This window comes from Dreissena polymorpha, chromosome 8 (assembly GCF_020536995.1).
Source record: "Dreissena polymorpha isolate Duluth1 chromosome 8, UMN_Dpol_1.0, whole genome shotgun sequence".
In the NCBI taxonomy this organism is placed as follows: Eukaryota; Metazoa; Mollusca; class Bivalvia; order Myida; family Dreissenidae; genus Dreissena; species Dreissena polymorpha.
The window spans coordinates 103,381,162-103,401,808 of NC_068362.1; the positions used below are offsets into that span (position 1 = coordinate 103,381,162).

General features: G+C 36.8%; 2 protein-coding genes and 1 long non-coding RNA gene across 6 annotated transcripts in view; 1 reads left to right on the forward strand and 2 right to left on the reverse strand.

The window, feature by feature from the left end:
• Positions 1 to 996: 996 nt before the first annotated feature.
• LOC127840965 (uncharacterized) overlaps positions 997 to 20,647 on the reverse strand; it is a 55,851-nt gene continuing 36,200 nt past the window's right edge. The window contains exon 2 of the long non-coding RNA XR_008030646.1: positions 997 to 1,389. This is a non-coding gene — a long non-coding RNA (uncharacterized LOC127840965). The remainder of the gene's footprint in view (positions 1,390 to 20,647) is intronic.
• Positions 6,544 to 17,500, reverse strand: LOC127840964 (phospholipid phosphatase 5-like). Of its 2 annotated transcripts, none has more exons than XM_052369436.1 (8): positions 17,377 to 17,500; positions 16,647 to 16,780; positions 15,769 to 15,874; positions 13,766 to 13,853; positions 13,064 to 13,127; positions 12,404 to 12,528; positions 9,576 to 9,746; positions 6,544 to 8,912 (listed from the first exon to the last, which is right to left on the reverse strand). In XM_052369436.1, exons 2-8 carry the CDS (start codon positions 16,715 to 16,717, stop codon positions 8,710 to 8,712), a joined length of 828 nt encoding a protein of 275 aa, XP_052225396.1. In that variant the 5' UTR covers positions 16,718 to 16,780; positions 17,377 to 17,500; the 3' UTR covers positions 6,544 to 8,709. The 2 variants fall into 2 exon arrangements, with proteins under 2 accessions (XP_052225396.1, XP_052225397.1); XM_052369437.1 differs by having other exon boundaries at positions 16,647 to 16,767; positions 17,377 to 17,406.
• LOC127840961 (WD repeat-containing protein 11-like) overlaps positions 17,609 to 20,647 on the forward strand; it is a 64,691-nt gene continuing 61,652 nt past the window's right edge. For all 3 annotated transcript variants that reach the window (XM_052369431.1, XM_052369430.1, XM_052369432.1), the window contains exons 1-2: positions 17,609 to 17,785; positions 20,262 to 20,331. In XM_052369431.1, the coding sequence (XP_052225391.1) occupies positions 17,721 to 17,785; positions 20,262 to 20,331 (135 nt within the window). In that variant the 5' untranslated portion in view covers positions 17,609 to 17,720. The remainder of the gene's footprint in view (positions 17,786 to 20,261; positions 20,332 to 20,647) is intronic.

The following is a 20,647-nucleotide window of genomic DNA, read 5'->3' on the forward strand; positions in this document are numbered from 1 at the left end:
GACTAATGCCACCAACACATTGTCTCAATGACAATTACATTCAGTGAAGTTTCATAAATAAAAACATTAAAAGATATAGGAATATAAACATAGTGGTAAAGATATGGAATGGACAGGAAAAGGAAGAATCAAACATTTGACCTCTTAGTATGGCCTTGACCTTTATCAGCATGACTGACTCGTGTGTTCTGTACATTATCTCAATCACCTAAACATTTGAGCAAAGTTGCATGAAAATCCTTCAGTTGCTACAGAAAATATGGACAAGACTCGAAACAAGAGACTCAAACTTTTAACTTTGAAGTATGACCTTGACCTACAGTTGGCATTACTGACTCATTCCTTCTGCACATAGTCTCAATGCTGCTCTTAACCCTTTACCACTTAGATATGTATTTTGAGGTGTTTGTAGTCCCTTTGAAAGTTAAATGTTATTTAAGACCTTTCTTACTAGGTTCAAGTTTGAAAGGTTTCATTTCCAACCCTTAGATATTGATGAGCAGCAAACATCATGAAACCTGAACAGACTGCGAGTTACTGGAAGGCTGTTCTGGTTATATGCTGTTTGCACATAGCCATTTTTACTTTGCTTCTGAGTGGGAAAGGGTTCATAATTGAAGAATGTTCAACGAAAACCGTAGAACAAATCGTAAAGGATATATAGAGCAGAGACTTAAATGTCACAGACAGACTGAAAGATTGAGTGGACGACAGATGGAAGGACGAACTGACAGACACACGAAGGGTATTCCTATAATCCCCGACTATTTTACGACAGGGTGCGAGTTTAAAGAGCAATATATATAGAACTATTTCATACTTATTGTAAGTAAAATCTAACATTTTACCAATAAAAAATTCCACAAGTCAGAGCGTTTTAATACAATAACTGAAGTATTGAAAAAGTAAATCATTGAAAGTGGAGGTGTAATTGGTAATTACATAATACTTTTCAGTTTGGTGAACTTATTTCAAAACAATAAATAGAATAGGTAATCAATATTAAGTATATTAATTTATTATCAAAGGAAAAAAATTCTAGCACTTTCTGACATACAATTTAAATATCAATGCAACTCAATTGAAAACAAAACAAGGGACAAAATTGTCACAAAACCAGGTTTTCATTGTGAAAAAAAAATCTGATAAAGGGAGAAAACTCAAACTGAACTTTTGAAATGAACAAACAAAATTAACCCCCTTTGTAAGTTTGTTTTTAAAAAAAATCTATTTTAAGTTGTGGGGACCTTGACATTGGAGATATTGACGTGATTCTTTCGTGCGACACACCGTCCCATGATGGTGAACAAATGTGCCAAATGATTTTAAAATCTCACAATGAATGACATAGTTATGGCCAGGACAAGCTGATTTATGGCCATTTTTGACCTTTGAACTCAAAGTGTGACCTTGACCTTGGAGATATCGACGTAATTATTTCGCGCGACACACCGTCCAATGATGGTGAACAAATGTGCCAAATGATTTTAAAACCTGACAATGAACGACATAGTTATGGCCCGGACAAGCTTGTTCCGCCCGCCCGCCAGCCAGCCAGCCAGCCCGCCAGCCCGCCAGCCCGCCCACATTCGCCAATCTAATAACCAGTTTTTTCCTTCTGAAAACCTGGTTAAAAATCCAGTAACCAAAAAAAAAATCAAGACAACATCATTAAACGTTAAACACACAATTCCATTAGTGTATTTATATATAAGTGTATTTATAATCAATATGTCTCTTTTTCAATTGTTTAAGTTCATGTAAACTAGACAAAAAGTGTCAACAAATTCAACCTTCACAAAGTAAAATACCTGAACAACAATATTATTAAATCTGATTTATTAAACAAGAGGGCCATCAGGCCCTAATGCGCTCACCTGAAAGCCAAAGGAACTAGACTATTCTGGAAAAAAATGCAAGCTGATTCATGAAGATTATTTTGGACCAAAAAAGTGACTTTTAACAATTTTTTTTATATTTGACCTTGTGACCTAGTTTTTGGGCTCATTTGACCCAGCTTCAATTTCTGGCAAAATTTCATTGGGACAAATGTTCTGACCAAGTTTCATGAAGATTGGCCAATAAATGTGGCTAATATAGTGTCAACAAGTTTTCACTAAAGCCATATAAGGACAACTGCCTCCCCCCCGGCGGCCATGTTTTTCAACGAACCATAACCATTTTCAAACTCACTCGAGCTATTGTTACAACAAATGTTCTGATCAAGTTTCATAAAGATTGGATAATAAATGTGACTTCTAGAGTGTTAACAAGGTTTTGTAGTAAATAGCAATTTAAAGAAAAATGCCACGCCCCCTGGCGGCCATGTTTTTTAACTGATCTCAACCATTTTTTAACTTAGCCCAGATATTATTAGTTCAAATATTCTGACCAAGTTTCATGAGCATTGGACCACAAATGTGACTTCTAGAGTGTTAACAAGGTTTTACCATACAGTAAAGCCATATAAGGAAAACTGCCCCGCCCCATGGCGGCCCTGTTTTTCATTCAACTGGTACCATTTTCGAACTCGTCCACGATATTATTGGGACACATGTTTTGACCAAGTTTCATGAAGATAGGACTAAAAATGTGACTTCTAGAGTGATAACAAGGTTTTACTATAGCCATATAAGGAAAACTGCCACGCCCCCTGGCGGCCATGTTTTTCAACCAACCGGAACCATTTTCGAACTCGTCCAAGATATTATTGGCACACATGTTCTGACAAAGTTTCATGAAGATTGGACTAAAAATGTGACTTCTAGAGTGTTTACAACGTTTTACTATAGCCATTTAAGGAAAACTGCCACGCCCCCTGGCGGCCATGTTTTTCATCCAACCGGAACAATTTTTGAACTTGTCCAAGATTTTATTGGGACACATGTTCCTACCAAGTTTCATGCAGATTGGACTAAAAATGTGACTTCAAGAGTGTAAACAATAGCCATATAAGGAAAACTGCCAAGCCCCCTGGCGGCCATGTTTTTTAACCAACCGGAACTATTTTCGAACTCGTCCAAGATATTATTGAGACACATGTTCTCACCAAGTTTCATGAAGATTGGACAATAAATGTGACCTTTAGAGTGTTAACAAGGTAAATGTTGACGACCCACGACGGACAAAAGGCGATCAAAATAGCTCACCATGAGCACGTTGTGCTCAGGTGAGCTAAAAATATGTCCATATTCATTTGCAGCGTTTGCAAAATGATAACATAATAAGGTAGCGCCACTGTAATGGGCACCTTTCCAAAATATAATCTAATGTATTATTTTCTTAATCAGCAGCATTTCACTGAACTACATGCTAATTTTTAGGTAGGCGTTCTATGCTTTAAAAAAAATATACTGATTTTTTCAAAACCACCCCCACGCTCAGCTTTTGTCCAGTTTATTTGCACCCCTGGGGTTTATGAAAGTTCCATAATTCATCCAGATTTCCAAATATGGGCATGCAGTTGGTGTGTACAGATGCAGTAAAGGTGTTTAAAGTTTAAACAAGATGAAATAAGTATTCTTTTACAGACATTTATTTTTTTATACCTTGCTATCTATGGAAGAGCGCCATGAAATGTAAGTCGTTTCAGCCAAATAGAAATTGGGTTGTTTAAAAACAAAGTGTCATAAAATTCATAATAGTATCATTTAGTAATATTTTGAACTTTGTTTTTATAGATACACTACATAAAGCACAATTATCAAGAAACAGACAGATTTACAGTTTACTTTTTGAAATAAAAATAAAAATGCAACATGCATGATTCGTATTTTCAGCAGTAATTCACCCAATTTAGCCATAACGTTGTTTTAATTTTAAAAATTGAAGAATGTGCATAAAAATTGCAACATATTTAACAATAAACCTAGCTTATATGCTATATTAAATCAAATCACGTTAGAAAAGAAATAAAACGCGTCGCAAAAAGTATGCAATGTTGGCAGGATTCGAACCTGCGCGGGAAGATCACAAAAGATTTCTAGTATATCGCCTTTACCATTCGGCCACGACAACTTCACATTAGAAGGGCTTCAATTAGATATCCATAAGTAAACAGGTTAAAAGGCTCTTCGATCTTTGAAGAAATTGCGGGAAATCCTCCAGGTAAAACTATAAATAATGTGTATCCAGATATCATCAACATACTTGAGTGACAAAGGTGCTCATGTTAATTCAAAATATATAGAACCACTCCTATTTTTGTTAAAAGAAGAGAGTAAGTCCCTTTGGACAAGTAGATGCCATAATAATTGACTTACGTTTTAAGCAGTATGTACATGTGTTCAAGTGTGAAATAAATGTGGTGTCCATTTGTCTGAATGTTTGCATGTTTGTTCATCTTGTTAGTTGTCTGTCTGTTACATATTCCTGTTTAAACGGTTTATGATCCAATATATCACGGTTTTATTTAAATTGATACAATTTACAATAGAAATCATTGTTGTATTAATTTGTTGTGTTTTGCTGTCTATGTTTTTTTGGTAAATGAAATATAATCCAATAAAACAAGAGGGCCTGAAAGGCCCAAAGTCGCTCACCTGAGATAACAAGATATTATTGGGACAAATCTTCTGACCAAGTTTAACGAAGATCAGAAAATAAATGTGGCCTCTACAGTGTTAACAAGGTTTTACTATAGCCATATAAGGAAAAATGCCCCACCCCCTAGCAGCCATGTTTTTCAACCAACCGGCATCATTTTTGAACTCGTCCAAGATATTATCGGGATGATTCTTCTGACCAAGTTTCATTAAGATCGGACAGTAAATGTGGCATCTAGAGTGTTAACAAGATTTAACTATAGCCATATAAGGAAAAATGCCCCGCCCCTTGGAAGCCATTTTTTCAAGCAAACATAATTATTTTTCTAACTCATCCAATATATCATTGAGACCAATCTTCTGACCAAATTTCATGAAGATTGGACAATAAATGTGGCCTCTAGATTGTTGACAAGGTTTTACTATAGCCATATATATAGCCATTTAAGGAAAAATGCCCCGCCCCTGGTGGCCATGTTTTTAAAGCAACCAAAACCATTTTTGAACTCATCCAAGATATCATTGGGAGAAATCTTCTGATCAAGTTTCATGATGATCGGAAAATAAATGTGACCTCTAGAGTGTTAACAAGGTTTTACTATAGCCATATAACGAAAATAGCCCTGCCCCCGTGGTGGCCATGTTTTCCAACTAACCGGCATCATTTTTGAACTCGTCCAAGATTTTATTGGGATGAATCTTCTGACCGAATTTCATTAAGATCGGACAATAAATGTGGCCTCTAGAGTGTTAACAAGATTTTACTATTGCCATATATAGCCATATAAGGAAAAATGCCCCGCCCCTTTGCGGCCATGTTTTTCAAGCAAACGTAACCATTTTCGAACTCATGCAAGATATCATTAAGACAAATCTTCTGACCTTATTTCATCAAGATTGGACAATAAATGTGGCCTCTAGAGTGTTAACAAGGTTTTACTATAGCCATATAAGGAAAAATGCCCCGCCCCTTGGCGGCCATTTTTTTCAACCAACCGGCATCATTTTCGAACTTGTCCAAGATATTATTGGGATGAATCTTCTGACCAAGTTTTATGAAGATTGGGCAATAAATGTGGCCTCTAGAGTGTTAACAAGATTTTACTATAGCCATATAATGAAAAATGCCCCTCCCCTTGGCAGCCATGTTTTTCAACCAACCGGCATCATTTTCGAACTCGTCCAAGATATTATTGGAATGAATCATCTGACTAAGTTTAATGAAGATAAGACAATAAATGTGGCCTCTAGAGTGTTAACAAGATTTTGCTATAGCCTTATATAGCCATATAAGGAAAAATGCCCCGCCCCTTGGCGGCCATGTTTTTCAAGCAAACGTAACCATGTTCGAACTCATCCAAGATATCATTAAGACAAATCTTCTGACCATATTTTATCAAGATTGGACAATAAATGTGGCCTCTAGAGTATTAACAAGGTTTTACTATAGCCATATAAGGAAAAAATGCCCCGCCCCCTGGCGGCCATGTTTTTCAACCGGCATCATTTTAAAACTCGTCCAAGATATTATTGGGATGAATCTTCTGACCAAGTTTTATGAAGATTGGACAATAAATGCGGCCTCTAGAGTGTTAACAAGGTTTTACTATAGGCAAATAAGGAAAAATGCCCCGCCCCTTGGCAGCCATGTTTTTCAACAAACCGGCATCATTTTCGAATTCGTCCAAGATATTATTGGAATGAATCATCTGACCAAGTTTTATGAAGATAAGACAATAAATGTGGCCTCTAGAGTGTTAACAAGATTTTACTATAGCCATAAATAGCCATATAAGGAAAAATGCCCCGCCCCTTGGCGGCCATGTTTTTCAAGCAAACGTAACCATGTTTGAACTCATCCAAGATATCATTAAGACAAATCTTCTGACCATATTTCATCAAGATTGGACAATAAATGTGGCCTCTAGAGAATTAACAAGGTTTTACTATAGCCATATAAGGAAAGATGCCCCGCCCCCTGGCGGCAATGTTTTTCAACCAACCAGCATCATTTTCGAACTCGTCCAAGATATTATTGGGATGAATCTTCTGACCAAGTTTCATGAAGATTGGACAATAAATGTGGCATCTAGAGTGTTAATAAGATTTTACTATAGCCATATAAGGAAAAATGCCCCGCCCCCTGGCAGCCATGTTTTTCAAGCCAAGGTTACCATTTTTGAACTCATCCAAGATATCAGTCGGACAAATCTTCTGAGCAAGTTTCATGAAGATCGGAAAATAAATGTGGCCTCTAGAGTGTTAACAAGGTTTTACTATAGGCATATAAGGAAAAATGCCCCGCCCCCTGGCGGCCATGTTTTCAACCAATCGGCAGCATTTTCGAACACGTCCAAGATATTATTGGAATGAATCATCTGACCAAGTTTTATGAAGATAAGACAATAAATGTGGCCTCTAGAGTGTTAACAAGATTTTACTATAGCCATATATAGCCATATAAGGTAAAATGCCCCGCCCCTTGGCAGCCATGTTTTTCAAGACTATACCATTTTCGAACTCATCTAAGATATCATTGAAACCAATCTTCTGACCAAATTTCATGAAGATTGGACAATAAATGTGGCCTCTAGAGAGTTTACAAGGCAAATGTTGACGCCGTACAACGCACAACGGACAAAAAGCAATCACAAAAGCTCAGTGGAGCTAAAAACGCAAGACCATGTTGAAACTCTAAAGCACTCCTAAACTGGAAGTATTAGATGACAATAGTCTCCACTTTTAAAGCTTCTTGTTTAAATTTGTTTCCCATCTTTTAGGATTATGGTGACCAATTATATTTCAGAAAGGGAAACTTTAAGTATTTTTACAATAAAAAATTCAACCGAAAGAAGAAGTTTCGCAACTTTACAATCACATGACAGTTGTATGAACCATATAGCTGTTGTCATATAAGTATTGCAATTGTATCCATTTTCACATTGTTATATAGTAAACAAGCAAATTCGTTGAATTGATATCCCCGGCCAAAATACTTTTGGACGGGTGGACAACGCCAACATTATCCTCTTATCCATTAACATACTTATACCAAGTTTCAATGAAATCCGTCAAAGCACTTCCAAGATATGGCTCCGGACTCACAAAAAAGCATTTTTTCAAGATACATAGGGCCAAAACTCTGTTATTATCCATTGGTGTACAATGCCATTTGGTAAGCATCATCCTCTTATCCATATATATACTCATACCAAGTTTCAACGAAATCCGCCAAAGCACTTCCAAGATATGGCTCCAAACACAAAAAAGCATTTTTTCAAGATACAAAGGAAGGGCCATAACTCCGTTATTAACAGATGGTGTACAGTGCCATTTGGAGTGCATCATCCTCTTATCCATATATATACTCATACCAAGTTTCAATGAAATCCGCCAAAGCACTTCCAAGATATGGCTCTGGACACAAAAGTGCCGGACGGACGAAAAGACGAACGGACAAGGCCAAAACAATATCTCTCCGCCTATGGTGGGGGATAATAAAGTGCATTAAGTGCATTATCTTGTCTACAAACATTTGAAATGTCCCAATTATATATAAATAGATAATATATAAGTTACTGTGGTGCGCTTGAAATGGCCCAATTATATGTACATGAATAATATATAATTTACTGGGGTGCGCTTGAAATGGCCCAATTATATGTACATACAAAATATATAATTTACTGTGGTGCACTTGAAATGGCCCAGTGATATGTATATACATATCATTTACTGTGGTGCGCTTAGAAAGACCCTATTACATGTACAAACATATTATATAATTTACTGTGGTGCGCTTGAAATGACCCAATTATATAAACATACATAATATAAAATTTACTGTGTTGTTTCTCTGTGCTCATCAGAGAAAAAGTCCCTTTAACAAGAAATATTTCAAGAATGTTTGCTTACTTGAAATTGATATTTTTTCTGTTTCTTATTTATAACTCAAACACTAAAGCAATTAAACCAATCTTATATGAATCACTAACTGCTTAACCTTCCATATGCTGCCAAACGCAAAACTCTCATGAAAGTCGATCAAATGGACCACGACAATAACTTTAATGGCCAGAACACTTCTGATAGAATAGTCCTCATGTTGTTGTCCGCTGGTAGCGATAGACTGAGTTTTACGGTCATATACCCATCATTGCAGTGGTCATGTGGTTTTCAATGTGTCTAATGGTCCACTCATGGATATCGCCACCTCTGGCATTGTCAGTCTGTCAGTGTATGGTATGGTTACAGTGTTGCTTATTGACACGTATGGAACATCGGAATTCAAACGCATCAGGGACGGGTAATAGGAGCGATACGTCACAAAAGATATCACCAGCCCTAGTATACTGCCCACTGTAACATCTGAAAGATGTCAAGATCACAATGTAGGAAACAATTTAAAAAAAGTTAATTAATAAGTCTTTTGTTCTAATTTTATGTCAGTTAAGCTTTTGCTGAAGATGGTGCACTCAGCAAATCTTCTGATAAATGAGTGGTTATAAAGACATAGCTAACATACATGGAAACTTAGGCTGTTAAACTGTACACGGATTTACTAAACTCTATGTACTTGCATGAAGAGTAACGTTTAAGTAAAATTTTAACAAAATTAGCCATACTCTGTGAAAAGGGGGTTTAATGCATGTGAGTAAAGTGTCGTCCCAATTTAGCCTGTGCAGTCTATATCCGCCTATAAAACGGGATTTTTGCTAAGAAGTGACTCTCTGTAAACGAAAAGTATCATAAAAGCGGAAAGTGTCGTCCCTGATTAGCCTGTGCAGAAAACGCACATGCATTAAACCTTCTTTTCACAGAGCACAGCCAAAATGTATAGACAATTTTATGCCCACTTTGATCCTGCTTGGGGAGAGATCACAAAATACGTTCAAAGATAACAAGTACTGGTTCTTTGGAGGAAATGAGCACGAATCTGGGGACTTTGATGCACCAGCTCAAATAAATATGTTGAAACTCAACAATTTCTTCAGTCATTATAAGTATCAAAGCAAAAACAACAAAGCCAACCTTGCCAATGGTGGTGGTAGTCCGCAGTTCGTGAGACCGCGACCAGGGTGGCCCATAACAACGGCAGTATAACACACACTATCCGCCAAGCACTGCCTCTGCCACGAGCATTACACACGTGTAGTTTCCCGGCTAGATACAAGGCAATGTATGCAAGGCAGCCAAAGATCACTGAAATTAATGTTTATCTATTTGCTTTAAGTATATTTGTAAATTTTCAATAAATTAAAAAATATTGTTCAATCATAAAATCCATCATCAGTAAATCTATTTTATTTAATGCAACAAATAATTGATGTGCAAAAGTTTTCAATGCAATCCCTCTACAGAATGACGCAACATACAAGCACGTACAGGCACTGTGTCTACTACAAAGTGGCAGGTACCACATAAGAGCACATACAAGCACTGTTTCCACTACATAGTTGCAGGTACAACATACAAGCACATAAAAGCACTGTGTCCACTACATAGTGGCAAGTACCACATGCAAGCACACACAAGCACTGTGTCCAAGCGCAGTTACCACATACAAGCATGAACAAGCACTGTGTCCACCAGATAGTGGTAAGTACCATATACAAGCACATACAACAAGAACTATGTCCAATACATACAAGCATGTATCAGCACTGTGTCCAATTTATAGTGGCAGGTACCACATACAAGCACTGTGTCCACTACATAATGACAAGTACCATATACAAGCATATACAAGCACTGTGTCCGCTACATAGTGGCAGGTGCCACATGGAAGCATATACAAGCACTGTGTCAACTACACAGTGGCAGGTACCACATACAAGCACTGTGTCCACTACATAGTGGCAGGTACCACATACAAGCACGTACAAGCACTGTGTCCACTACACAGTGGCAGGTACCGCATACAAGCATGTACAAGCACTGTGTCCACTACATAGTGGCAGGTACCACATACAAGCACTGTGTTCACTACATAGAGTCAGGTACCACATACAAGCATGTACAAGCCCTGTGTCCACTACATAGTGGCAGGTACCACATACAAGCATGTGCAAGCACTGTGTCCACTACATAGTGACAGGTACCACATACAAGCATGTACAAGCACTATGTCCACTACACAGAGGCAGGTACCGCATACAAGCATGTACAAGCACTGTATCCACTACATAGTGACAGGTACCGCATACAAGCATGTACAAGCACTATGTCCACTACACAGTGGCAGGTACCGCATACAAGCATGTACAAGCACTGTGTCCACTACATAGTGACAGGTACCGCATACAAGCATGTACAAGCACTGTGTCCATTACATAGTGGCAGGTACCGCATCCAAGCATATACAAGCACTGTGTCCACTACATAATGGAAAGTACCACATACAAGCACTGTGTCCACTACATAGTGGCAGGTACCACATACAAGCACTGTGTCCATTACATAGTGGCAGGTACCACATACAAGCACTGTGTCTATTACATAGTGGCAGGTACCACATACAAGCACTGTGTCCACTATATAATGGCAAGTACCACATACAAGCAATGTGTCCGCTACATAGTGGCAGGTACCACATACAAGCACTGTGTCCATTACATAGTGGCAGGTACCACATACAAGCACTGTGTCCACTACATAGTGGCAGGTACCACATACAAGCACTGTGTCTATTACATAGTGGCAGGTACCACATACAAGCACTGTGTCCATAACATTGTGGCAGGTACCACATTGAAGCACTGTGTCCATTACATAGTGGCAAGTACCATATACAAGCACTGTGTCCACTACATAGTGGCAGGTACCACATACAAGCACTGTGTCCACTACATAGTGGCAAGTACCACATACAAGCACTGTGTCCACTACAGAGTGGAAGGTACCACACACACGCATGGTGTCCACTACAAAATGACAAGTACCACATACAAGCACTGTGTCCATTACATAGTGGCAGGTACCACACACAAGCACAAAAAAGCAATGTGTCCAATACATAGTGGCAGGTACCACATACAAGCACATAAATGCACCTTGTCCGCTACATAGTGGCAAGTACTACATACCACCACATACAAGCACTGTGTCCACTACATAGTGGCAGGTACCACATACAAGCATGTACAAGCAGTGTCCACTACATAGAGGCAAGTACCAAATACAAGCACATACAAGCACTGTGTCCACTACATAGTGGCAAGTACCACATACAAGCATGTACAAGCACTGTGTCCACTACATAGTGGCAGGTACCACATACATGCACAAACAAGCAATGTGTCCACTACATAGTGGCAGGCACCACATAAGAGCACATAAATGCACCTTGTCCGCTACATAGTGGCAAGTACTACATACCACCACATACAAGCACTGTGTCCACTACATAGAGGCAAGTACCACATACAAGCATGTACAAGCACTGTTTTCACTACATAGAGGCTAGTACCAAATACAAGCACATACAAGCACTGTGTCCACTACATAGTGGCAAGTACCACATACAAGCATGTACAAGCACTGTGTCCACTACATAGTGACAGGTAATGCATACAAGCATGTACAAGCACTGTGTCCGCTACATAGTGGCAGGTACCACATACAAGCACATACATAGTGGCAGGCACCACATACAAGCACATAAATGCACCTTGTCCGCTACATAGTGGCAGGTACCACATACAAGCACATAAATGCACCTTGTCCACTACATAGTGGCAGGTACCACATACAAGCACATAAATGCACCTTGTCCACTACATAGTGGCAGGTACCACATACAAGCACATAAATGCACATTGTCCACTACATAGCAGCAAGTACTACATACAATCACATACATGCACTGTGTCCGCTGGGGAAGCTCTTGTACCCGTCTATGACGTCCTTCAGACTGCCCTTGCACTTCTCAGGGTCCTCGACGTTACCGTCAGGGAAACAGCGTGCTAGAAAGTCTGGACGCGGCCTGTAGGGCAACAACAAGTTTCAAGCTTGAGACCCTCTTACTGTGATGCCGTTCTTTTGGTTGGTTTAACCGACTTTGTTTATGATATATACTTTTTTGTATTGTAGTTTAAAAGATCACTTCTTTAAGTTATTATGCAGCTTTTGGGCTGCAATCAAGCATTTGGTTTTACTATCTTACAATGTGTCAGAAGTTTGGAACTCATTATTTATTTAACAAATGAAAGAGCTATAATTCATATATATATATATATATATATATATATATATATATATATATAATATATATATATCATTTTTTAAGGTGGCTTGCTGCAAATGAGTACCTTAAATTACTCTAGTTTGTTTCAAGATCTGAGATTATGCCTTCCTTTGTGGGAGAAAAGCATGACAAATAAACATTTATTTTAAAACAGCCAAACGATTTTTTAAATGGTCTTAATGGATATTTCATTATATTAATGTTATATTTCACAAAATAAGTAGTCCTCAATGACGGCATATACACAAAAAAATGACAGTATTATATCACATACCTTCCAACAGTAAGTTTCAGACAGTTGGTTATGTCCGCCGTGAGAAACACAGACATATACACACCTGTAAAGAATTCAAAATATTTTTCCGAAAATGATGTAACAGGAAATATTACTTATTTATCTAAAACAAACCGTGACACACATTTACTTCCATGCATTTCTTTATTTTATGTTGGGACGGAATATATACATATCTGTTTAAAATTGTTCATTTAATTGCAATTGAGCATCGCAGATCCCTCTGAATATTAAATTATGTTATCAATTTTAAAGAAATGTGGGTTACTGAATATAAAAACAAAAGGGTCATGGGCCCTAAGGGGCTCACCTAAGGCCCTTAGAAACTGAACTATTATGACAAGGTGGAGTTCAAAATAATAAAAGTACTTCATGAAACATAAATATTCTTTCTAGGCAATTTTTATTTTTGAACTCAGATGAAATCTTAGAACAAAAAGAACAAATGTTCTGACCCAGGTTCATGAACTTCGAACAAAGAAAGTGACTTTAAAAGGATAAACATGCTATTTTTATTTGATTTAAATACCTAGTTTTTGAGCTCACATGACCCAGTTACAAATTGGCAGAGATTTCATTTAGGCAAATGTTTTGACCGAGTTTCGTGATGTTTGCACAATAATGTGACCATTTGAGCGTTAACAAGTTTTCACTATAAAGCTAGAAGAGAGGCTCCAATACCTAGTAGAAATTGGACCGTATCGACAAGATCCTTGGTGAACTGGTACACACACCAGGCCGTGAGGGAAGGCACACAAAACACTGTTAGCTGATAATAGAAGAACAAAAAGCAATAACAATCATGGAAGTAGGTTGTATACTTCCCAGGGTGTTTATTCCAACAATCAATGTGTGCTTGCAATAAGAAGGGCAGCACTATCAACATCATTAATAGTTTAACAGAAGTAATGCATAGGTATGTAACAAATTGAAGTGCATGAGAGTAATGTTTATGTGTTTGTTTTATCTTAATAATTTACATTTGAAATTTACTCAAAATAAGCAAATAAAAAGCCTACACCAAAAGGAAACATTAACATTTCTTCATATTTCTATAAAGACTAACATTCTGGCATTATGTAACAAGAGGCCCATGAGGGCCTGAATCTGAATCTACTGGCTGGAATCAATAAGGCTCAAGCCCTTGATAGTATGAACAATCTGAGTTAGTTTTAAATAAACAGACCCAAAATGGGAAATTTATCGCATAAACAAAAAGAAACGTAAAATTTAAACTTAAAAGGCTCCTTTTCAACAATAAGTTGGACAAATTTTGTTCACTCTCAATGGGATTCTGGCCCTTGATGATATAAAACATCCGTTGAAGTTTCAAAAGGATAGAACTTTATATGTAAACAAACAAGAAATGTGTTTGTCAGAAACACTATGTCTCCTTCTGCGCTGCTTTGATTTTTTTTAACCTTTGACCTTGAAAGATGACCTTGACCTTTCACCACTCAAAATGTGCAGCTCCATGATATACACATGCATGCCAAATATAAAGTTGCTATCTTCAATATTGCAAAAGTTATGATTTTTTTTAAAGATTTTCATTTTTTTCTCAAATTCAAGGGGTGATAATTCTGGACTTATGACTCCGATATTGCTCATTTTCAATAGGGTTTGACTCATCATTCAGATAAACCCACTGTGCAAGTTGGGAAATGATTGGATGAAAAATGTGGACTTTATTGCGTAAACAAGCCTTATTTCACAATTTTCTCAAATTCAAGGGGAGATAATTCTGGACTTAACTTTGATGTAACCCATTTTCAATAGGGTTCGAGTCCTCATTAATATAAAGACACTGAACAAGTTTGAAAAGAATCGGATGAAAACTGTGGACTTTATCACGTAAACAAGAAACAGTCCAGCGCACACATGCACACACACACGCACGCACGGACGACGGAAACCACGCCATGACATAAGCTCTTCAGGCCTTCGGCCAGTAGAGCTAAAAACAACTCTTAGGCAATTTTCTTAAAAGGTTGTTTGCATTCCAGTAAAAAGACAAGCAGGTGAAGAATAATGCGCAAGACTATAATGATTCTCCAAACACGCAAAGTTTCATAACTCTGAGAAAAATCATAAAAGCAGAACATCCAGGGGACAGCACTCTTGGTTGTTAAGTTTCATATTAAGTATCATTGATATATAGCCAGCAGTTGCAAAAAAAGTGTGCACAAGCAGGTCATAAAATGTAGATGGGCCGTGCACTGTGAAAAGGGGGGTTTAATGCATGTGCATAAAAGGTTGTCCCAGATAAGCCTGCGCAGCACGCACAGGATTATCAGGGACAATTCTTTCCGCTTTTAATATATTTTTTATTTTAAGAAAGTCTCGTCTTAGCAAAAATCAAGTTAAGGTGGAAAGTGTCGACCTTGATTAGCCTGTGCGGACTGCATAGGCTTATCTAGGATGACACTCTACACACATGCAGTAAACCCCCTTTCCTCAGAGCACAGCTCATATACTATACTTTATTTCAGAAATCTTTTAATCATTAGGACTTTTATTGAATGCAAGCCCAAATGTTGCTCTGAAAAACTCCAAACCAGGTTCTATGGCATAAGGACAAAGATAAACTATTTGTTTCACTGGAAATTTTGTGAAAAGCATAAGCATAATAAATTTGAAGCCACACACAATCACTGTGTTTCTGTTTGATGTGACAATCTTACCCATAAATAGCTGCTGGGATAGTAGCTTTCAGATCTGGGGAAGTTGTACAACCAAAACTCCTCTGGCTGTATTTTTCTTCTGAACCCAGGAGCTTTATCTGTATAGCTAATCAAATAGAGTTGTGTGTTTAAGACATAAATATACATGTTTATTTATAACATAAATAACACAACATTTTCTAATCAATTTATGTCAGAACAGCAGTGTTGACTAAAGCATTTTTGCCGTGTTGTGATGGATATGGTGTCCATCTAGCGACCAGGAGGTCATCGGTTTGATCCCAAGTGTGGGAGCATTCTTTAGATCTCCTCCCTAAGACACCAAGTACTGGTTCTAGTTCCAGGAAACAGACTCGAGTGTGTTTCAAATAAGTTGTAAGTAATTTAATTTCAATCGAGCTAAAATAAATAGTTTAAAACTAAAAGCATTTTGGAAAGTTAACAAATCAAACTACCTCTCCCAGGCTGCAAACATTTGAATAGAGTGGAACCATACTGATTTTATTGAAATCAGCCAAGAATGAAGATTTCATTATGACAAAAAAATATTTACTAATTTTTATGTAGTAGAGCATACAATTGTACCGCACTTCTATACTCCACAGCATTGACCAATTTGTTACTTTGAATTAAGTTTGAACAAATTTTTTAGCCCTTTGGAACTTGATTTTAACTCTGCAAAGATAAATTCTTCACACATTTTTAATAAAAGAAAGTTTCATTAATATTAGGCAAAAACTATTGCCACTTGAGTGGCCACAAGCTTAATGCTGACAATTTACAAGAGACAAATGGCCATTGCAAAAGCTCATATTCTGCTTATGCTATCTTAAAAAGACAGAAAATGATTAGTCAAGAATTATTGGTAAAATACTTACAAAAAGAAGCCAATGAGAAAAACTCTCATGGCGATCTCAACCTTCATATTCGTACTGTACATCTTCTTCATTTACGATACAACAGGGACTACCTTGGACACATTGGATTGCACAAAACTGTCTGCTTGTCGAATCTGAAATTATCAAGCCAAACAAATAAGCCGTGCTCTGTGAAAAGGGGATTTAATGCACATGCAGTCTGCACAAGCTAAGACAGGGACAACACTTTTCGCTTTTATGGTATTTTTCGCTCACAGAAAGTCTCTTGTTAGCAAAAACCTGTGCAGACTGCACTGGCAAATCTGAGACGATCTTTTACGCACATGAATTAAACCCCTTTTCACACAGCACGGCTCAAATGTTATAAGTTATATGATTGGTGATCATGCATTACTATTGGGGAATCAAATGGGAAATGTATGCTAATTAGAAAAAGAGGGATCAAGAGTTCAATTTTGGCACCTTGTGTCAGTGGAAAATAAACAATGGACTTAAATGATAGTATACAGCAACACAGGTGCAGGGGTACCCATGTGCTTATCAAAATCAAATCATTATTTATTGTCGGTATGAAATAACATGCTATATACTTTTCTATTAACTTTCCCATTCAAGTGTATGCTGTGCTTTTACCTACAAATATTATAAAAGTAAATGTAACGACAACAGATGCGTTTGCTTGTCCTAATAGGCATGCAAACTGTGTCTGCAATATTCAATTGAGAAATACCTGTAAATGCCACGACAGAGTCGTCACTGTTTACATGCGCACCGTTTAGTAATATAATATCAATAATCTACTTAATAAAGATATTAATCAATGCTTATCAAATGTTTTACTTAATGAACCATTTAAAGTCATTTAAATTAATTTAAATTATAAATTAATATGAAAAAGTGTTTATACAATAAAACATATTATTTTTAAATATTTATTTTCATTTAAGTTTATGAATGTGACAATAGAGTAAAATGTCAACATGGAAGATTTTGAGAGGAAATAATTTGTTTTCGCCGATTTCAAGTCTCCATAAATCAATTCCGTTAATTGAGTGATATTTCTTAAGTCAGGACATGAAGCTTTCACCAAAGTTGATAACTGGCATACTGTCAACGCAAAATAAAGGCGTTATTGACTGGTAAGAAAAGATGAATATTAGTCGGATTTATAATGTTCGGATATGTTTCAGGAAACATATTTCAACAGGAAAAGTGTTAAATATACACGTATTTATGGTGTCATCTTATCATCGTTAACACCATCTTAATTATGTATGGCAAAATTAAATGGTATTATAAGAAGTAAACTAAGTTTTGTCTAAAATGTAATTCTTATTTTTTGCCGGTTTATAACCAGGCATTTTGTCAGGTCTGCTCAACTCTGAGTATTTCACTATGCCCCACCAAGGCTGTTGTTTAATAGCAAACTTGCTAAACTAATTGGTAAATATGCAAGAAACCATATTTTATTTGTATGAATCAATTCTTGGTAAGCAAATGTCATAAATGACTGGAAACATCACTTGAAGCCCAAATATTGTGAAATGAAATTAACTTTCAACTTTTATGTGTCTGGTTGCAGTAGCTTGGGTCAGAAAAATATAAATATTATTGCAATTCTTTAGGTTACTCACCCCCTTTTTAATTTGCTTATTTTTCCATTCAGACAATAACAATATCATACATGCCAAAAATTTTCAGGTCCAAATCGGGACATCCCATTAAAAATGTAGGGAAATTTGACCAAAAAGCAGGACACCTAAAACGATCAATCATGCCACCTATACTGTAGTCAGTAATCAGTATATGTATTACTTACAAAACCTCATAATTTCTGGCAAATATTGAGATTAATGTGTTTAAGAATTTCATGAACACAGACGTTCTCCATTTTCGGGAAGTAAACACACATGTGCACTATGCGGATGAATCCATAACATGAAATGTGTGGCGTGCCCCTATTTGTCATCCATTTGGGACAGAGGCATGTGTAATCGTTCAACGCGATGTGCGCACATCAAGCACTGTTTTTATTTAACCAATCATTAATTAACTCTAAATTTAGAATGATGCAATATTTACAAATTATTTTCTGAAAATCTGTCAAAAACGAAAGTTAATTTATGTGAATTATCAATGTGAATTGGTCAGCGCTCAATTTGTTTGATATTCAAAATTAGTGTTTTGACAGGTTTTTTAGCCTCAGTTGGTAACACATGTGGTTAGCGTGATGCTATGATAATCATTAGTATATGAAAACATTATTATGCCCCCCTTCGAAGAAGAGGGGGTATATTGCTTTGCTCATGTCGGTCTGTCTGTCGGTCGGTCTGTCGGTCGGTCCTTCCATCAGGTGGTTGTCAGACGATAACTCAAGAACGCTTGGGCCTAGGATCATGAAACTTCATAGGTACATTGATTATGACTTGCAGATGACCCCTATTGATTTTGAGGTCACTAGGTCAAAGGTCAAGGTCACGGTGACCAGAAATAGTAAAATGGTTTTTGAATGATAACTCAAGAATGCATACGCCTAGGATCATGAAACTTCATGGGTAGATTGATCATGACTTGCAGATGACCCCTATTGATTTTGAGGTCACTAGTTTTGAATGAAAAATAGTCAAATTATAACGAAAAATCAATTTCTCTGAAAAATACATTTCACTATCAAATATATTATTTTTTTATATCCCAAGGTTTTCAACTCAAAATGAACCGAAAATAGGGTGTATCACTTTGAACAGCCATTACTTCATCAATTGTGCAGCGATTTCCATGTACTCAGTCTTATTAAACACAGAAATGAATTTCCTTTCTGGAAATGTACATATCTTGCAATATTTTTACAATTGCTAGATCAATTTTTAAGAAATGTCACGATGCACAAGTCTCGTTGCCTACTTGCGATGATCTGACCAGATCAAAGACTGAAATCTTCACGGATTAAAGGGCATTTTCCCTGCAAAATTCACTGACCTTGGTACCATAATTCAATAAAACGTATGAAAAAACATTCTGACCGTTCTTGCCGTTTCACTATGCATCAAAACTAACTTTCCAGCGCCTTTTGAAACTTTTGTTTACATACCTTTCAACTGTTCGACGTTTCAAACACATGAGTGATTTGATTGGTCCAACACAAGTGTTATCTTTATTCTTTAATATTATTCGTTGGATCAGGTCAGATTGCCGACGAGTATTTTGTTCATGCAGCCAAATAGTATAACCATGTATTTACATTCTGATTGTTGAATCCATCTGTTCTGGCATGTTTAAAGTAAATAGTTCTTAAAATCTGTGTTTTACGCTGCAAACATATCTTCTTACTCGACAATTTTCATAAGACGTCTGACAACCAAATATGTTTAAGGCTAATTTTTTTGTCAGCACTGAGTCCTAGAGTGCAGTTTTGGCAATCGTTACATAACATGCCTATTTGGTGGCTCATCTTTAAACATACACTGTAACAAGGCAACAACTCTTTTAATTATTAATTGCTTTGCCTCTTCAAAATTGTGTATATATATGTAGCTCAAATATTGGTACGATATTGTATAATAGTGTGTTTGTGGATATGATATGGTCCTTGACACATGATTGTCTATATTTTAGGGGCTGGCAGGGTTTTGTTGCCTATGGTTGCAATAACCATGTAGTTGTTGTAGACCCCAAAACTGTTCAGGTAAGTATACTTGTACAAATTAAATCAATGTACTGTCAACCTTTCATTTTGCCTGATTCAGCCAATTTTCAGCTCTTATCATGTAAAACCTGGAAGAGACCTGCCCAACACATTGTTAGCAGATACAGTTTTTCTGACTAAACGAATGGGGCTAAGAGACATTAAATTATTATGAGAAACTTTAGTGAAGTGACCCAGTTGTTTTTTTTTAAAGAATTGTACATGATTATAAAAGATTGTTTTTAAAGTACATTTATACAACAAGAAAGCTCTTAAAGTATTGTAAATTTGTAGTTCGCTCAAGTTGCTTTACCAA

Excerpts from the sequence above, each read along its gene's own strand:
- LOC127840964 (XM_052369436.1), bottom strand. The coding sequence starts at position 16,717 with ATGAAGAAGATGTACAGTACGAATATGAAGGTTGAGATCGCCATGAGA. Across the intron at positions 15,875-16,646 it reads TTTCTCATTGGCTTCTTTTT|CTATACAGATAAAGCTCCTG; the intron begins GTAAGTATTTTA and ends CTATTTGATTAG. Across the intron at positions 9,747-12,403 it reads CCCCAGCGGACACAGTGCAT|TGATCTTTGGCTGCCTTGCA; the intron begins GTATGTGATTGT and ends CATTAATTTCAG.